A 12,830-nucleotide genomic window follows, 5' to 3' on the forward strand; every position below is an offset into this window, starting at 1 on the left:
GAGACAGATAATACGAATGGTGACAAAAGAGCCCAGAAAAACTTCTAAACAGATTAAAGGTGAACTTCAAGCTCAAGGAACATCAGTGTCAGATCGCACCTTCCTTTTTCTGTCCTTAAACAAGGGGTACCAACAATTTTGACCTCATGTGTACAAGCATATATCACACTTAAAAACAAGCGACTTCTATGCACCGAAATACTATATGCTTTTACTGTATAAAAGGATACTTTCACACAGACAGGCTATAATAAAAGTACTGTAAAAACTTACATGATTTTACATACACTCACATGTATGATTTTACAGTATATACACTTGCATATGATTATAAATACAGACATGATTTTTAAATCAGGTACATATGACTTATGCATACATGATTTTGTATACACTATACACAAATGAGATTTCATATACACATGAATTTATACAGCAAACATGACTTCACCAAAAGTGCATATATACAGTACGTGAACAATAATTCCAATACCATATAGTCACCGTGATGTGCAACCAAATAAGTGGAATCCACTCGAGCGGATAAGTATTAAACCAAGCTCTGAATTAGATGCGACCAAGGACCATCAAAAGCAGGGGATAATAAAAAAATATATATTTTATTTCATCTCATATTATTCAAGACAATAGAACAGCATATACCGGTAATACAATTGTGCATGGATCCGAATAACAACAATAAGACTTAAATAAATAAATAAATAAATATACCATATATGAAAAATCAAGGACCAATTTATCCTGTGGCGGACAAGGTAAAATTGATATATAATTTATCTCACATCCTTCCCCATTTTTAGCATCATAAACTCACAAAAAGATGAGACACAGATGTATATGTGAAATATCCATAGAAAGATTACCAAAAATTTATAAAAGAGTGTGTGTAGCCCAGTGGCTTCAATGCTAGTGCAAGTGTTTGCAAGAAATATATAAATTAATCGGTAAAGTGAAGAGGGAACTCCAAAAAAGATGAAGTACACCATTATAACAATGAGTGCTAAGTGAAAAAATCCTAATAAAGTGCCATGTGCATGATGCATGAAAGGATTATAAAGTGAAGGGGGGGGGGGGAAATAAAACTATACCTTTAAATATTGCCCGGTCCGGATACTGCGCACCCCGACGTGCGTTTCGGAATAAGAATTCCTTCATCAGGGGGTAGTTTTAGGTTATGTCCATGTGCTTATTTGTATGTACGTAATTAGGAACATATTACGTTCTATGTCTATGAGAGCCTCATTCTAGCCTTGTTCTGGGTCTCCGGCTTGCATTGAGAGCTTGTTACATAGCTTCCGAGTACCAGCCACTTTGAAGCTGCGCTCACAAGTTGGTGCCATGGGATGGGAACTGGACTGGAATCCAAAATTGGTCAAGATGCCGGAGGGTGAGTATATGACTGAGGGCAAGGGTAAAAAAAGCAACAAAGCTGGAGTGGTGCTTTCACAATTATGGCATAAGGACTGGCTCATAGAGAACAGATTAATTCTCTGGTGGGTCCCTGTGCAGAAGTGTGAACCAACCCACCTATACGAGCAGTATTTGGCACAATGCTATGTACAGTCAATAACATAATCTCATAATTCATTCAAGCAATCTAGTTTATTATTTTATAGAAGCATATGTAAATTACTGAAGGTGGGTAATGCAATATTTGCATGTAGCTGGCTTGTGGGCCCTCAAAGTAAATTTTACTGGTGGACTCTTTGCGACCTAGTCCGACACTGATTCAGACCATAATTTGGTTATAAAATTTAATCTTGTCATATTTCAGAAGCAGCAAAGGAAAAACCTGTAAAGAAGGAGAAAGCTGAGAAAAAAGCTCCAGCCAAAGGTAAGATCCATTCTTATTGTACACTAAATGCAGTAAAATAAGTGAATCATCTACTTATGAATGGCTTTTAATCATTATATGACACTTTTATTTACTATTATCAAATATAAAGAAAGGAAACATTTGTTGTACTATGCTACTGTATCTATTTATCCATCAATCTATTTATGTCATATCTATCTATCTATCTATCTATCTATCCCATATCTATCTATCTATCTGGAAAGATTAAAAAAATGGCGGAGAACAAGCAACAGTAAAAATGGAAAATGAGTACAAAATCCTCCAGGAAAAAACAAACCCTAGTAATCTAATATATAAAGCTGAATGTGTGTGTGTATGTGTGTGTGTGTATGTATGTCCAGGATTGGCATCTGCACCGTCACAGCTACAGCCACAAAATTTTGCACAGTCACACGTCTGGATCCCGAGAGCGTCATAAGCTATGTTGTGAGGTGAAATTTTAACCCCGCACTTTCCAATTCACCAAACAATTTTGCCCCTATCTACATAATGGGGAAAAAGTGAAAGGAAGGCGTCGCAGCTACAGCCACAAAATATTGCACAGTCACACGTCTGGACCACGAGAGCGTCATAGGCTATGTTGGGAGGTGAAATTTTAACCACGCGCTTTCTAATTCACCAAACAATTTTACCCCTATCTACATAATGGGGAAAAAGTGAAAGGAAAAGTGTTGGAGGCGTCGCAGCTACAGCCACAAAATTTTGCACAGTCACACGTCTGGACCACGAGAGCGTCATAGGCTATGTTGGGAGGTGAAATTTTAACCACGCGCTTTCCAATTCACCAAACAATTTTACCCCTATCTACATAATGGGGAAAAAATGAAAGGAAAAGTGTTGGAGGCAAATTTACAGCTGCCAGATGTGAACAAGGGGGACTTAAAGAATGAGAGCGATGGCGCCAAAGAGTATATACCGTACAGTTGCTAAGGTGGGGCCCCGACATGCGATACTCACCACACACAGGGATATGAACACACAAAATGCGACACACACTACCACGTGCTTGAACTCATTTCACCCTCAGCACACATTTCACCACACATACACCAACCTCGCCATATAAAAGTCGAAACACAAAAGTCGCCGCTCAAAACTGGCTATGCACAAAACTCACCACATGCAAAACTAGGCTCACGCAAAACTCACCACACGTGCAAAACTCACCTCATGGGAAACTCGCCACACGCAAAACTTGCACCCGCGGAAAAATTGCCACATGCACAAAAGTTGCAACACATGCAAAAGTGGCCTCACACAAAACTGGCACATACTCAAAAGGCACCACACATAAAACTCGCCACGCGCAAAACTCACCATGCGCAAAACTTGCACACAACTTGCTACACTAACCTGTCACATGCAACTCGACACACAAAAAGTTGCTACACGCATGTCGCCACACAAAACTCATCTCACAAAAGTCGCTACATTCATGTCGCCACACGCAACTCAACACACACAACTTGACACACAAAACTCGCCCTAAAACACACACAAGTCTGGTATTATCCTTCAAAAATAAAAATCTGATTAATAAGCAGACAAACTACAAGAGCAACAAATGTACCATATAGGAAATCCGGCAGCTGTCAGTCACATGACCTGTCTGTTATGTGTATGTGTGAGCTAATATATACTGCCAGGGGGGAGGGCTTCCTGTTGGCTGGGGATGTATCAGGCTGCCAATTTAGCTTACAAATATTGAGGTAAAAATATTGACCAAATAACGTGTGAACGAGGTCTAATACAGGAGGAAATGACATACAGATACAGTGGGGCAAAAAAGTATTTAGTCAGTCAGCAATAATGCAAGTTCCACCACTTAAAAAGATGAGAGGCGTCTGTAATTTACATCATAGGTAGACCTCAACTATGGGAGACAAACTGAGAAAAAAAAATCCAGAAAATCACATTGTCTGTTTTTTTAACATTTTATTTGCATATTATGGTGGAAAATAAGTATTTGGTCAGAAACAAAATTTCATCTCAATACTTTGTAATATATCCTTTGTTGGCAATGACAGAGGTCAAACGTTTTCTGTAAGTCTTCACAAGGTTGCCACACACTGTTGTTGGTATGTTGGCCCATTCCTCCATGCAGATCTCCTCTAGAGCAGTGATGTTTTTGGCTTTTCGCTTGGCAACACGGACTTTCAACTCCCTCCAAATGTTTTCTATAGGGTTGAGATCTGGAGACTGGCTAGGCCACTCCAGGACCTTGAAATGCTTCTTACGAAGCCACGCCTTCGTTGCCCTGGCGGTGTGCTTTGGATCATTGTCATGTTGAAAGACCCAGCCACGTTTCATCTTCAATGCCCTTGCTGATGGAAGGAGGTTTGCACTCAAAATCTCACGATACATGGCCCCATTCATTCTTTCATGTACCCGGATCAGTCGTCCTGACCCCTTTGCAGAGAAACAGCCCCAAAGCATGATGTTTCCACCACCATGCTTTACAGTAGGTATGGTGTTTGATGGATGCAACTCAGTATTCTTTTTCCTCCAAACACGACAAGTTGTGTTTCTACCAAACAGTTCCAGTTTGGTTTCATCAGACCATAGGACATTCTCCCAAAACTCCTCTGGATCATCCAAATGCTCTCTAGCAAACTTCAGATGGGCCCGGACATGTACTGGCTTAAGCAGTGGGACACGTCTGGCACTGCAGGATCTGAGTCCATGGTGGCGTAGTGTGTTACTTATGGTAGGCCTTGTTACATTGGTCCCAGCTCTCTGCAGTTCATTCACTAGGTCCCCCCGCGTGGTTCTGGGATTTTTGCTCACCGTTCTTGTGATCATTCTGACCCCACGGGGTGGGATTTTGCGTGGAGCCCCAGATCGAGGGAGATTATCAGTGGTCTTGTATGTCTTCCATTTTCTAATTATTGCTCCCACTGTTGATTTCTTCACTCCAAGCTGGTTGGCTATTGCAGATTCAGTCTTCCCAGCCTGGTGCAGGGCTACAATTTTGTTTCTGGTGTCCTTTGACAGCTCTTTGGTCTTCACCATAGTGGAGTTTGGAGTCAGACTGTTTGAGGGTGTGCACAGGTGTCTTTTGGTACTGATAACAAGTTTAAACAGGTGCCATTACTACAGGTAATGAGTGGAGGAAAGAGGAGACTCTTAAAGAAGATGTTACAGGTCTGTGAGAGCCAGAAATCTTGATTGTTTGTTTCTGACCAAATACTTATTTTCCACCATAATATGCAAAAAAATGATAAAAAAACAGACAATGTGATTTTCTGGATTTTTTTTCTCAGTTTGTCTCCCATAGTTGAGGTCTACCTATGATGTAAATTACAGACGCCTCTCATCTTTTTAAGTGGTGGAACTTGCACTATTGCTGACTGACTAAATACTTTTTTGCCCCACTGTATATACTATGTACAGGGGAGATAACACGCAGGTATATACAATATACAGGAGAGATGACACACAGGTATATACTATTTACAGGAGGAGATGACACACAGGTATATACTATATACAGGAGCAGATGACCTACAGGTATATTCTATATACAGGAGGAGATGACATACAGGTATATACTATATACAGGAGGAGATGACACACAGATATATACTATATACAGGGGACATGAGATGACACACAGGTATATACTATATACAGGAGGAGATGACATACAGGTATATACTATATATAGGAGGAGATAACATACAGGTATATACTATATACAGGGGAGATGACACACAGCAGGTATATACTATAAACAGGGGAGATGACATACAGGTATATACTATATACAGGAGATGACATACAGGTGTATACTATATATAAGGGAGATGACAAACATGTATATACTGATGTGAAAATGACAGGTGTGAAGTGAAAATGAAAAGGTGTGAGTGCAAAATGAGAGGAGTGAGGGAAAATAGTGGAGTGATCGGAAAATGACAGATGTGAGGTCGAAATGACAGGTGTTAGGGGGGAATGAGAGGAGTGAGGGGGAAAATGAGATGTATAAGGGAGAAAATGAGAGATGTGAGAAGGAAAATGAAAGATGTGATCGGGAAAATGAGAGGCGTGATGGGAAAATCAGAGAAGTGAGGTGCTATAACTAACCACAGATATTTACTATGCCCAGGCAACGCCGGGCTCTTCAGCTAGTCTAATATATAAAGCTGAATGTGTGTGTGTATGTATGTATGTGTGTATGTCCGGGATTGGCATCTACACTGTCGCAGCTACAGCCACAAAATTTTGCACAGTCACACGTCTGGACCCCGAGAGCATCATAGGCTATGTTGTGAGGTGAAATTTTAACCCCATGTGTTCCAATTCACCAAACAATTTTGTCCCTATCTGCATAATGGAGAAAAAGTGAAAGGAAAAGTGTTGGAGGCAAATTGACAGCTGCCAGATGTGAACAAGGGGGACTTAAAGAGTGAGTGATGGCGCCAAAGAGTATATACCTGTTGTGAATTCTGTGGCAGAGCTCCCTCCTGTGGTCACAAGTGGTACTTCGGCTGGTTCTCTCTGTGAGCTTCCGTTGGTGGAGGAAAGTGGTACTGCGGCTTCTGAGTTTCCTTCCTCAGGTGTGTGGTGAAGTCGTTAGGTGCTGCTCTATTTAACTCCACCTAGTGCTTTGATCCTGGCCTCCAGTCAATGTTCTAGTATTGGACTTGTTTCCTCCTGGATCGTTCCTGTGGCCTGCTGCTCTGCATAGCTAAGTTCCTCTTGCTATTTGTTTGCTGTTTTTATCTGTCCAGCTTGTCAATTTGTTTTTTTCTGCTTGCTGGAAGCTCTGGGACGCAGAGGGTGTACCTCCGTGCCGTTAGTTCGGTACGGAGGGTCTTTTTGCCCCCTTTGCGTGGTTGTTTGTAGGGTTTTGTGTTGACCGCAAAGTTACCTTTCCTATCCTCGTGTTCTGTCCTCACTAGCTGAGGCAGGCTCATACGTAGCTATACAGTCAGCTAAACCGCTATACCGGGGTCCAATAAGGAGACTGTGGTTGAGTCTGTGCTTTATTAAACGTAGTGGTATATTGATGCGGTGAAACTGTGAACAATGATATACATAGAATCAGTGCATGGCATAGAACAGATACATAATACACATGATATACATTATGCATAACATTTAGAAAGCTAGTGACTAAACTGGGAGTACAACTGGTTAAACTAAGCTAATATAGAGCAGGAATATCTATAGGAAGCATAAAGACATACCGGCAATGCAATCGCAAGGGGGATGAAGTGAAGCGTCTTTCCTTGAAGGCAAACTGAAGAAAGTGAAAGGAAAAATGGAGGGAAATGGAGGCTGAGCTACCATAATGCATTGCAAAGGAGGAGGAGAATCAGACATGGATAATACAAAAACAAGATTGAACTGCCAACATAACTCTGACCGCTAGAGGGAGCCAAAGCATCACAGATGAATAAAGGCATGAATATATCAATACTGTATACTGAGGAAACTGCAATTATGCAAGCAAATAATCAGGGTAACAATATTAGATGGCGGAGACAGAACACTCGCCGTCTGGCATCAACGGATGTCACTACTCCTTTCTTCCGAAGGCAACAATAGGACCAGTTCAGATACCGGTCTGGAAAATGTCTTACGTTCATTCCCTTTGGTCATCCTTAGCTCAACTTTGCGGACGTTGCCGTCCTTGCTCGGGAACGTTGCGGTAACTAGGCCAAGTGGCCACTGGTTCCGATGAATTTGACAGTATTTCACAAGAACAAGGTCACCTATGTTCAGATTAGGTTTAGTAGATTGCCACTTCGTCCGTGGCTGCAGGGTAGACAAATATTGTTTGCGCCACCTGTCCCAGAAAGTATTTGCAAGACTTTGTACCTTTCTCCATTGGCGCTTGTAGAGGTCCTTCGCGTCGAATCCTCCTGGAGGGGCACTGGACAGTCCTGTTTTCTGGGTAAGTAAAGTAGCTGGAGTCAATAACAAGGGCTCCTCAGGGTCGTTAGGAACTGGAACCAGGGGTCTTGCATTGATTATAGCTGCAGCTTCAGCCATGAAGGTGATTAGGCTTTCGTGGGTAAGCCTCGCTGCTCCTTTAGATTTTTCCATGTCACGAGTTCTGGTGGTCCCGAATGAGCGAGCTATATGAGTCAGGCAGGTAATGGCTCGAGTAAGTGACTTCCAACTTGAGAATCTGTCGAACCTGCAAGATCTAAGCTGGATAACAAAGGTCATTGTATGTAGTGTAGACACCTGAGGGCGGATTTCAGCATCTGAGTCCTCTCCTACTAGTTCAAAGGTGTCTGGAAAACATTCCTCAATGTACAATAGTTTTGGTCCAGAGAGCCACGTTGTGCTTCCTAGTCGACTTGCGTCAACTGCTCTAGTTGCATGATCTGCGGGATTCTGGTCTGTGGGTATGTAATGCCACTGCTGTGGGTGAACTGATCTCCTGATTCGTAGCACTCTGTTATTGACATAAACATAGAATTGCCTGGTTTCGTTGTGGATATATCCCAGGACTACTTTGCTGTCTGATTAGAACTTGGCTTGTGTCAGGTCGATATCCATTTCGGATGCGATGAACTCCGCTAACTCAACGGCTAAGACTGCGGCACAAAGCTCTAACCTGGGTATAGTGTGCTCTGGTTGTGGTGCGAGTTTGGCCATTCCCATGACGAAACCAATGTGGCACTGACATTTGGAGTCTACAGTTTTGAGGTAGGCAACAGCGGCAATTGCTTTGACAGAAGCATCTGCAAATACGTACAGTCTTTGGCTCTGTATCTCAGTAGATGGCACAGGGGTGTATGGTCTTGGCATATGCAAGTTGGAGAGTGCCGCTAACGAGTTCTTCCACTCTTCCCACTGGATCCTCTTATCAGGTGGCAGAGGTGCATCCCAGTCAGATGTTTCCCTAGTTAAGTCTCTTAGTAGGGCCTTGCCTTGTATAGTAACAGGAGCTGCGAAACCCAAGGGGTCGTACAGACTGTTGATGGTAGACAGGACGCCTCTACGTGTGAAAGGCCTTTCTTCCTGGCTGACCTGAAAGGTGAAAGTGTCTGATTGTAGATTCCAGAGAAGCCCGAGGCTGCGTTGCATTGGTGCGGGGTCTGACCCTAGGTCCAGGTCTCTGAGACTATTACATAGGTCTTGAGAAGGGAACGCTTCCATGAGTTCTTGGCTGTTTGAGGCTATTTTATGGAGCCTAAGGTTCGAGCAGGCAAGCATGTCCTGAGCTCTCCTGAGAAGACTGATGGCAGTCTCATTTGAAGGTATGGCTTTTAGACAGTCGTCGACATAAAAGTCCTTTTCTATGAATTGTCTGACATCTGCTCCGTATTCTGGTTCTCCTTCCTGAGCTGACCTTTTGAGTCCGTAAATGGCGACTGCAGGTGAAGGACTGTTGCCAAAGATGTGAACTCTCATGCGATACTCTGTGACTTCTTTAGTAGGATCATTGACTCTGTACCAGAAGAATCTTAGGAAGTTCCTGTCTCTCTCTCTCACAAGGAAACAATGGAACATTTGCTGGATGTCAGCGATGAAGGCAATGGAATCCTTACGGAAGCGCATAAGTACACCCAGTAGTTTGTTATTGAGGTCTGGTCCTGTCAGCAGAACATCATTCAGGGAGACATCATTAAATTTAGCACTGGAATCAAACACGACTCTGATCTGGCCTGGTTTCTTAGGGTGGTATACTCCGAACATGGGTAGGAACCAGCATTCTTCAGAGTCTTTGAGAGTGGGAGCTAGTTCTGCGTGACGGTTTTCAAAAATCTTTGACATGAAGGAGAAAAAGTGATCTTTCATCTCTGGTTTCTTTTGCAGATTACGAATGAGAGAGGAGAAACGTTGTAATGCCTGATTTCTGTTGTTCGGTAGACGTGGTCTGTGGGTTTTGAAGGGAAGAGGTGCGACCCAGCTGTTGGTCTCATCTTTAACGAGTCCCTTGTCCATTACCTCTAAGAACAACTTGTCCTCTACCGACATTGCCACTTGGTTGTCCTGCTTAGTTCTCTGGAAGACTGTGCCCCCTAACTGATCCTCATAGCTTCCCGACACTATACTGCTGTCGTGAGTAAAGTCTATTAAATGGTCAGGTAGTTGAATGCTGTGTGGCAGTTCCCTGACATGGAACTCATTGTTACAAGGTTGAAACAGAGATGGACGTCCTTTCTCCAATGTATTTGTCAGCATGCTTGTCACAGAAGATGGGGCGTGCATGCGTCCCAAGCATACGTTGCCAATTATGACCCATCCTAGGTCTAGCCTTTGGGCATAGGGAGCATTGTGGAGTCCGTTGATATGACGTCTCACTTTATGAACCTGTAGGATATCTCTCCCCAACAGCAGAATTATCTGGGCCTGATGGTCGAGTTCCGGTATGAGGTGTGCTATTTGTTTTAAGTGAGCGTGATGGATTGCTACATCTGGCGTAGGGATTTCAGATCTGTTGTCTGGGATCTGGTTACATTCGATGATCGTAGGTAGTGGTAGGCAGAATTGCCCGTCTAAAGACTCGATCTGGTAGTCAGTAGCTTTCCTGCCTGCTGTTGTCACAGTACCTGCACACGTCTTTAAGGAGTAGGGAGTGCTTGGCCCTTTGATGTTGAATAGGTCAAAGAACGTTGATCTAGCCAAGGATCGATTACTTTGGTAATCTAAGATAGCATACAGTCTTACAGCTTGGTCTCTATGGCCCTTCGGGTATACTTTGACGAGGCATATTTTTGAACAGGACCTACTGTCTATTGTCCCTTTGCAGACCTCGGTGCATTGTGAAGTGATCTCTGGCGTAGCTGTATCAGTGTTCCTTTCCTCCCCGCCATGCTCACTGTCAGTTGGCGTGTTTTGTGTACTCCATGGAGCTGGGCCAGGGTGTAGAGCGGTGTTATGATCTGTGGTGCCACATTCTGTGCATTTTACACTGACCTTGCAATCCTTGGCGAGATGAGCTGTGGACGAGCAGCACTTGTAGCAGATACCGTTTTCTTTCAGGAAGCTTCTGCGATCTGGCATAGATTTTCCTCTGAAGGCTTTGCATTTCAGGAGAGGATGAGGCTTCTGATGAAGTGGGCACTGCTTGTCAGGGTCCTGCACCTTTGTCTCCGAGTGGGAGCAGCCAGCAGACCTGTAATTAGAACCTGGAGAAGAAACATAAGTCTTGTGTACTTCCACAGATGTTCTGCGTGGATTTGCAGGTGGTGATGGTGTATTGGTATTGCAAAGTCAAAGCTGGGATCGTTTCTAATTCTTGCTTGTTGGTGTATGAAGTCTACAAAAACGGAGAAGGGAGGGAATGGAACGCTGTGTTTGTATTTGTACGTGGAACCATGTGTGAGCCACCTCTCCTGTAGATTGTAGGGCAACTTCTGGACTATAGGGTTAACACCTCTGGCTGTGTCGAGAAATGCAAGTCCCTGTAGGTCGTCCTCGTATTTGGCAACTTGGACTTCCTTTAGCAGGTCGCTTAGCTCTCTAAGTTTCTGGAGACCTTTGTTAGATATTTTAGGAAAGTAATCGATTCTTTTGAACAAGGCTCTTTCTATTACTTCTGCTGAGCCGTAACACTCATCCAGCCTTTTCCAGATCTCTTTGAGGCCAGTCTCAGGGCGGTTTATATTAATGTCTCTGATCCTTACTGCGTGCTTGACTGACTCTTCTCCCAGGTATTTGACTAACAGGTCTATCTCTTCTCTATGTTGTAGCCCCAAGTCTCTAATGACATTTTGGAAGGAAGCTTTCCAAGCTCTGTAACCTTCAGCTCGGTCAGTGAATTTCATGAGTCCCTTGGCAACCAGTTCACGTCGTGTGAAGAACTTGGCAAATTCTGTCGTGAACTGGTTGTCAGCAGAGTATACTGGTGATGGGTCGCCCTGATAGTGATGTGAGGTGTGTTCGTACCTGTTAGTGTCCTCATGGTGGCGCCAGCCGGTGTCGTATTGCTTCGGCCTGATGTACGGTGCGTCAGCAGGGTGATCCACGTTGGTTACCTGATGAGGGGCAAGGTAGTCATTAGCAGAGTTGTTTTGCCTCACATTTTCGAGTTTGTTTCTGTCCTGAGCCTCATGACGACTCTCGCTCACTTCGCTGGAGGTGTCGTATTCTGGTTTTGGTACTGGTTCAGGGTTATAGTTTGGATCAGGAAGGTCATTAACATACTGAGATGTGCGTTGTGGTGAGTCTTGCAGTGGAAACTCCAGACTCGACGTACTGCTTTGGCTATGCAGCTTGGGATTTTGCGCGGCTTCCAGCGATTCTGCTTCAGCGAGGGCTGCGGCAGCTTCCCTTTTTGCTGCTAGGCTTTCTAAGGCGGCATCCACACGTGCCTTCTCTAACTGCGACCTTCTCTTTTGATCGGCTCTCTCTAAGCGCGACCTTCTCTCTTGATCGGCTCTCTCTTCATCTATGCGTGCTTTTTCTAATTTAAGTTGCATCTCTTGGTCAGCAAAGCTCGCTCGTATTTTGGCGGCTTCAGCATTTGCGCGGGCAATGGCAACCGCACTGCTGATGGATGTTGTCTTTGAGGAGACGGAAGTAACAGATCTTGTCCTATGTGATTTGTGAGACATTGTGTCTTGGGAAAGTGCTTGGCTGTGCAGAGATTGCTGTAGCTGTATTTAGTCTCTGAGTAGCCGGTGACTTGAATCCCACTAGTTGGATGGCTGCCGTTTCACTGTTCTGTCCTCACTAGCTGAGGCAGGTTCATACGTAGCTATACAGTCAGCTAAACCGCTATACCGGGGTCCAATAAGGAGACTGTGGTTGAGTCTGTGCTTTATTAAACGTAGTGGTATATTGATGCGGTGAAACTGTGAACAATGATATACATAGAATCAGTGCATGGCATAGAACAGATACATAATACACATGATATACATTATGCATAACATTTAGAAAGCTAGTGACTAAACTGGGAGTACAACTGGTTAAACTAAGCTAATATAGAGCAGGAATATCTATAGGAAGCATAAAGACATACCGGCAATGCAATCGCAAG

General features: G+C 43.6%; 1 protein-coding gene across 25 annotated transcripts in view; it reads left to right on the forward strand.

Annotated features, from left to right (window-relative positions):
- The window catches only part of LOC138637428 (titin homolog), a 1,151,517-nt gene that overhangs the window by 225,429 nt on the left and 913,258 nt on the right, over positions 1–12,830 (forward strand). For all 25 annotated transcript variants that reach the window (XM_069726100.1, XM_069726106.1, XM_069726124.1 and 22 more), the window contains one exon: positions 1,796–1,855. In XM_069726100.1, coding sequence (XP_069582201.1) covers positions 1,796–1,855 — 60 coding nt within the window. The remainder of the gene's footprint in view (positions 1–1,795; positions 1,856–12,830) is intronic.

Source organism: Ranitomeya imitator, chromosome 5 (assembly GCF_032444005.1).
Source record: "Ranitomeya imitator isolate aRanImi1 chromosome 5, aRanImi1.pri, whole genome shotgun sequence".
NCBI classification, from domain to species: domain Eukaryota; kingdom Metazoa; phylum Chordata; class Amphibia; order Anura; family Dendrobatidae; genus Ranitomeya; species Ranitomeya imitator.